Source organism: Bison bison, unplaced genomic scaffold (genome assembly GCF_000754665.1).
Source record: "Bison bison bison isolate TAMUID 2011002044 unplaced genomic scaffold, Bison_UMD1.0 scf7180017864270, whole genome shotgun sequence".
In the NCBI taxonomy this organism is placed as follows: domain Eukaryota; kingdom Metazoa; phylum Chordata; class Mammalia; order Artiodactyla; family Bovidae; genus Bison; species Bison bison.
In genome coordinates this window covers 6,007,117-6,013,569 of record NW_011494842.1, presented here as the reverse complement: position 1 = coordinate 6,013,569, position 6,453 = coordinate 6,007,117, and the positions used below count along the sequence as shown (strand labels likewise).

Sequence of the window (6,453 nt, the reverse complement as noted above, 5' to 3'; positions counted from 1 at the left end):
AGAGGCTAGACAAGACCAGCGGGAAGAAGAGGCCGCGCCCCTTGGCCAAAGCGCTTGAGCCCCAGCCGCAAGGATGGTAAAAGGCAAAGTCAGCAGCTCATCCAACAGTCAAAAAGCTCTCGCTCCCACCCTGAGCGCCCAGAACGCGCAAACGAACGTAGTTGACATGCCGGCTGCCAGTTGGATCACGAAAGTGAGCAGCAATTGGATGTTCGCCTTCTATTTAACGTTTTTATTGATTCTTATGGGTGAATTAAATGTGAACATCGGAATGGAAAGGGATCTGTAGCCTCTCCACGAAGGAAATGAAGCACGAGCCGTGTGATACAGTGGGCTCCTCCGCGAGGGGGCGGGGCCCAGAGACTGCAGCAAGGGGAGGGGGTCTGCAACTCGAAGCCCCCCTCCTCACCCGCGCCCTGTCCCCTTAACAGAGGTGGGGCCTCGGCTTCTGAGAGGCGGTCTTCAGCTTGTGGCTGGTCCTTCCCACCCTCCTAGAATGGCAGGTGTTGGCTGGCTGAGCCCTCCTGTTCTTACTCTTGGAGTTCAGCAACACGGGGAGACCACGTAGGGTCGGGCAGCAAGAGGGCAAGAAGGCAAGGAGGCCTTCAGATGACCGAGGAGACGGGTCCTGGTGGCGAGGCAAGGAGCAAGTCCGCAGCCTTGGAAGATTCTCTCCAAAGGGAGGGTCGAAGTCGGACTCAAAGGGAAGCTCGGGGGCCAGTCTGGGGTAGGACCCTCTCCTCCCAATGGAATCCCCTGCCCAAGGGCTGTGGGAACCCAGAGCTGACTCCCAGAAGCTCCTTATCTGAATCCTGTAATCCCCCACCCCTGCTGCAGCAGAGGCCGCCCCCGGCCTCCCCTGCCCGCTCGGGGGTTCTGCCCCCTGCGGTGCCCATCTCCCTCTTCTGTGGGCAGAGGCCCAGTGCACCAGGCCTCAGAAGGGCCGGCCTCTAGCCCCTACTACCTTCAGATGGGTCCCTTCACCTCCGCAGGTCTCCCCACTTCCCCGGATCACACCTGCTCCCAGGCGGGTGTGAGGAGTGTGTGGGAGACGGCTTGGAATGGGACCCGCTGTGCAAATGTGAGGAATCAGCCAGGCGGGCGCCCCGCAGGCCACGCCCCTGGCCCCAGTCCCTATCTGACCCCGCCCCTTTCTCAGCTCTGCACTCCGGTGGTCCCCACGCCCACCTGTTCCCTGGCGGTCTAGGTCCCGCCAGGCATTCCCGACACACCCACTTATGGGATGTGGACAGGCCGCACGCTCTTATGCTGGCACCTTGCCAGCACTGGTGGCACTGGGTATGGAGGGGGCCGGGGGTTACAGGAAGGAGGTTGTTTCTGGATGGCGGCCAGCAGGCAGCTAGACTTGCTGGAGCTGGGAGGCGCTCGTGAGAGCCAGTGCCGGCCCAGAGGGGCAGGGATCCTGCCCTGCTCTTCTGTGCTGCTCCAAGCTGAAGTTTTCCATCCGGCTCTGCTGCACCTGGGCAGAGGGTCTCAACCCCTTCCTCTCTAGACCTGGGGTCTTGGCCTGGTACCACCAGGCAGGACTGGATGGGCCTGGATCCATCCCTCTTATCCTGCTAATTGGCTCAGGGAGCAGGCAGGGATCTCTGGATCTTGGGGCTTGCTTCTGATGATAATCTAAGAGTTTATTGCATATCTGTAATATGGGGGTGCTCCTGCTTCATTAGCTCAGCTGACGCCAGAAGACCTCTCCAGTAACAAAGGGAAGGGCCAACAAGTGGCATGATACTTTTCCGGTGTGGGCAAGGGGCAGGGCCGCCTCTCTCAGGGGCTTGGGGCAGAGAAGGGGCTCTGAGCTCCTCTGGTACAGCCCCACACCAGGCCCAAATCCAGAGAGGGCAAGCAGCTTGCCCAAGATCACACAGCCCCAGGTGGGGCGTGGACCAGAGCTGAGGGCGCCTGCCTCCGATGCAGTGGTTTGTCCCTGAGCCCCACACTGGGTGACAGGGGCTCCCTGTCGTTGTCCAGCTCCAGAATGCTGTCCCGCAAGGCCACAGCCGTCCTGCTGGCAGTGCACGCAGCCGCCATGCTGGCCTCCCAGACGGAAGCCTTTGTTCCCATCTTCACCTACGGCGAAGTCCAGAGGATGCAGGTAAGATATTCCCAGGCTGCCCGCCTCCCCAGTGTGGCCAAGGTGACCCACAAGCCTGCTCAACGACAAGCATCCCTTCAGTAAACCGACATTTAATCAGATATGCCAGAGACACTGAGGTGAGCCTGAAGGATTCCAGATAACCCCAGGCTCCAGCCATCCGCCCAGCCACCTTCGCTCCTTCACCAATACCACAAAGGTGTCAGTGGCTCCCAGGTGACATCTTCTCCTACCCCTGCCCATCCTTCCGGGGGAAGTTTCCAATTAACAAGCCAATAAATATTTGCAGAGCATCTCTGCAGCACAGAGGGCCGCCCCGGGTGAGAGGTCAGACACACAAGGAAATCTCAGAACCTCCCATCCTCAAGGAGCTGACTCGGGAGCCAAGGCACCAACATGACAAATTCACTCATGATAGAAACCAAAGCGGGGAGATGTCACAAGACAGGACGTGATTAACTGTCCGGAAGTGATGCTGAGTGTAGGCGCTGAGTTCAGAGGAGCAGAAACACGGTGGGCTGGTGGAGAAGAGGGGAACCTGCCCTGGGGGCCCCGAGAGAGAAGGATGCAGGGACAGGTGGGCACAAACGTTCACAGGTGCCTTTCCAGGGAGTGGCGGCCAAGGCCTCCTTCTCCTTAGAACCCAGAAGTCAACAGGGCAGGCTTAGTGGAACCTAGGTGGTGGGGCCTGTGGAAAACTGGCCTGCTGGACCCGCCTCCCTGGGCCTTTTACCTTAGATGTCATGGAGTTCTGAGTACCTTTCCACCTTCGTCTCTCGATCTCTTTTCTTTTTTTTTTTTTTGGCCGTGCTGCACAGCTTGTGTTGGAAAAGGAAATGGCAACCCACTCCGGTGTTCTTGCCTGGAGAATCTCAGGGACAGGGGAGCCTGGTGGGCTATGGGGTCGCAGAGAGTCGGACACGACTGAAGCGACTTAGCAGCAGCAGCACAGCTTGTGGGCTCTTAGTTCCCTGACCAGGGATTGAACCCAGGCCCTCAGCAACGACAGGGCAGAGTCCTAACCACTGGACCACCAGAGAAAATTCCCTGTTTCTGTTCATATTTTTAATATGGACCATTTTTAAAGTCTTTATTGAATTTGTCACAACACCCTGTTTTATGTTTTGGTTTGGGGCCACAAGCCATGTGGGATCTTAGCTTCCTGACCAGGGGTCAATCGAATCTGCAGCCCCTGCATTGGAAGGCGAAGTTTAACCTCTGGACCACCAGAGAAGTCCCCACCCGCCCACCCTCCCAGGTTCTTTTTCAGTGAGATGAAGGAATGGGTCTTTTGTGTCCCGTGTGTCTGAGACTGAGGCTCCAACAGGGACCCATACACAAGTCAGTGCTCTGAGGGGTCAACGGCCCTGAGGTGCAGCCTCTGCATCAACACACTCTGTCCAGGGCAGGTTGCCATGGACACAGAGAACAGCGTCCTTTACAGGGGCCAGGCTGGACCCAGCTCCCCTTCAGGGGAGGAGAAGACACAGTGGGCTGCGAGGAGATGCAGCAGATCCCCTAGACCCACCTCCTCCCACCTACCACCGCGGAAACGACGACCGACCGTCCCAGCGTCACCGCTGCTCGGGGCAGGCCCGGAGCCGAACCCCCAGAACGTCCTCAGAGAAACCAAAGAAACGGGCGGGTCTGACCTCGGTGCCCGGTGCCCGGGGGCCTGGCAAGCAGGATGCCCGGCAAGATGAGAGGCTGGACAGAAAGAGCCAAACTTGGTGCTACACGAACTGGCAAAATGGCAGCGAGAGGGTGCTTGGCATTTACCTGCTCTGTGGTTTCCTCCTCGTAATTGCCAGGCACCGGGATTTTTATGAAGAAGCTGCAGCCTCCTTTCTCCATAATTCATCTCCTTGTCTTGCCTCTTATAAATCACCTCCCAGGGACTCCAGTTTCTGGGCCACCCCATGGCGCCCTCACAGGCTGGGCCGTCTTGCCGTCTTTTCTTTATAGGCTCTTTGCAATGAAAAACACATTTTCATACTTAATATGCAGGAAGGGCAGCCATTATTTTTAGCATCTTAACTTAATTAACAGTAACAACCTGGGTGTGATGCTTGAACTACAAAGGAAGGATTCCTCTTTGGGTTGACTTGGTGGTGGGCAAATCCGAGGACGATGTGAAGTTGTCTGAGATGCCCTGGGAGAGAGGCGCCTGGGAAAGGGGGTTCTTTTGGCCTGTTGGGGGTTGGGGGGGGTCAGGCCCCTTAGCACTCCGAATAGAAACCCCAAAGGGCCACGAGTGGCTGAGAGAAGGTGAGTTTTACACGATTTTGTGCCCGGCCCCTAGGAAAAGGAGAGGTACAAGGGGCAAAAGAAATCCCTGAGTGTACAGCAGAGGTCAGAGGAGGTGGGCCCTGTGGACCCCACGGAGCCCTGGGAAGAAAAACAGGAAGTTATCAAGGTGAGCAGAAGACCCGGGTGGGGGAGTGGGGCACGGGATCGGGAAGGTGGGGGGGAGTGCAGAGAAACCCAACGGGGGGATGGTCCCCCAGGCATCACAGAATGTGCTGCGAACTAGACACTCAGGTGACGAGCTCCATCCTAGGAGGGAGAGACAGACACGAAGGATGAGACAAGAAATCGTTTCAGGCACCAAATAAGGAGGCAGGATAGACAGTGGGGCTGGCGGGGGAGGGGAAGGAAGGCCTCTCCCCCATTCTCTCCCCAGGGAGAGGAGGTGGCATTTGATTTGAAACTTGGAGGGTAAGAAGGGGCCACCCATGCAAACAGCTAGAGCAAGAACATCCCAGATGAAAGAAGAGCCAGTGCAGAGGCCCCGCTCTGAGGCCCTAGAGGCCCAGGAGGGTCTGAGGCAGGGGCGGGGGGGGGGGGGCGGGCGAAAGAGGCCAGCAGGGCCTGGGAGGCCTGGCAAGATGCCTAGGAGGCTGCTGAGGGTTCCAAGCTGGGATGGGTACCTCTTGCCCCTCTCCTTCCCCCAGAGCCATGAGATCCATTCTGGGTCATCCAGTCCAGCCTCTTCGTTTTAAAGTAAGAAAAGACGGTTCCCATAGCAAGGGGCCAGGCAGCCTGAGTCCACAGAGCCGCCCCTAAGGCTGTCCTCAGGCCTCCTGAACCCATTTCCCGCCCCCAGTGAACTGGGTAGGAGGAGGGGGAGTGGGCCTGGGACTCCTCCACCACGGCTCTCCAGGGTCAGGGAGTCTCCGAGTCTGCCCGCTGGCTTGTGCAGCAAGACCACAGAACCGGGAAGCTCTGGGGCTGCTGGTGAGATCAGCTGGCTCCCCCTGGCTCTGCACCCCCCCGGGTGGATAGCCTCCAGACAGCTCCTCCACCCAAGGGTAGCCTGTGGGTCCCCCCATGGACCCTGGAGCCAGGCCCCCTGGGTGCCCTTCTCCCTCAGCTACTTGGAACCTTGTGTGACCTTGAGCAAGTGACTCAACTGCTGTTTGTTCTCAGTTTCCTCATCTGCGAAATGGGAGCTCTAATAGTCTCTACCTCATAGGATTATTGAGGGGCTTAACAGGACTTAAAAGGACACCTGGCACCTAGTAAGACTCCCACGTGTTAGCTATAATTCAGGGGAAGGGGAAGGGCATTTGCTTCTGCAGACTCCCCACCAGGGGAGGGGAGGTGACCCTCCTCCCTCCTGGCAGGTTTCAGGCTCTGGCCCCAGGTGAGATTGAGGGGAGGGGCCAGAATTCCCAGCAGACCCCTTCCATCCCCCGCCCCAGGATGGAGAGGAGTGGGGGGCGGTGGTCCTCGCAGTCCAGCCCGCCACCTGTAGGCACGCAGGGATTAACGGCTTGCTCTCCCTTCTTGTTAACGCTGCCTTATTTCACAGCTGACTGCTCCTGTGGAAATTGGAATGAGGATGAACTCCAGGCAGCTGGAAAAGTACCAGGCCACCCTGGAAGGGCTGCTGCGCGAGGTGCTGCCACCCTCCCGGAACGGTATGGTGGTATGGGGGTGGGAGGGCACCTCCGGGTTCACCTCCTGCAGCGCAGCCCAGTAGGATTTCGAGGGGCTGTCATTTGTTTTCTGCTTTGCCCTTGAGAACCAGAAGCTGTCTTCTGCAAGCACCCCCACCCCACCCCGTCTCCGAGCGGAGTCTAGTCACCGGGGGTTGGGGGGGCGGCGCGGGAAAGGGGCGGTGATGTACGTGGAGGCGGGGCTCAGACGGCGGTCGCACGTGGGGAGCCTCATTCCCCAGCCAACGGCATCTCCAGGCCCCAGACCCCTTCCCCAAACGTCTGCCTGGCAGGGCATTACAAGTGACAAAGACCCCAAGCCTCCTCCTGCAGAGATCCATTCCTTCTCTCCCCAGGCGCCCCCGGGGAGAGAAGGAATGGATCTCTGCAGGAGGA

The 6,453-nt window shown here is 58.7% G+C and overlaps 1 protein-coding gene across 2 annotated transcripts in view; it reads left to right on the top strand.

Moving 5' to 3' along the window:
- MLN (motilin) overlaps positions 1-6,453 on the top strand; it is a 7,743-nt gene that overhangs the window by 559 nt on the left and 731 nt on the right. Inside the window, exons 2-5 of one of the 2 annotated variants that reach the window (XM_010848622.1) lie at positions 1,896-1,902; positions 1,993-2,116; positions 4,419-4,532; positions 5,931-6,039. In XM_010848622.1, coding sequence (XP_010846924.1) covers positions 2,000-2,116; positions 4,419-4,532; positions 5,931-6,039 — 340 coding nt within the window. In that variant the 5' untranslated portion in view covers positions 1,896-1,902; positions 1,993-1,999. Of the gene's footprint in view, positions 1-1,895; positions 1,903-1,992; positions 2,117-4,418; positions 4,533-5,930; positions 6,117-6,453 lie in introns of those variants that run through there. The other variant, XM_010848621.1, reaches the window with a different exon arrangement.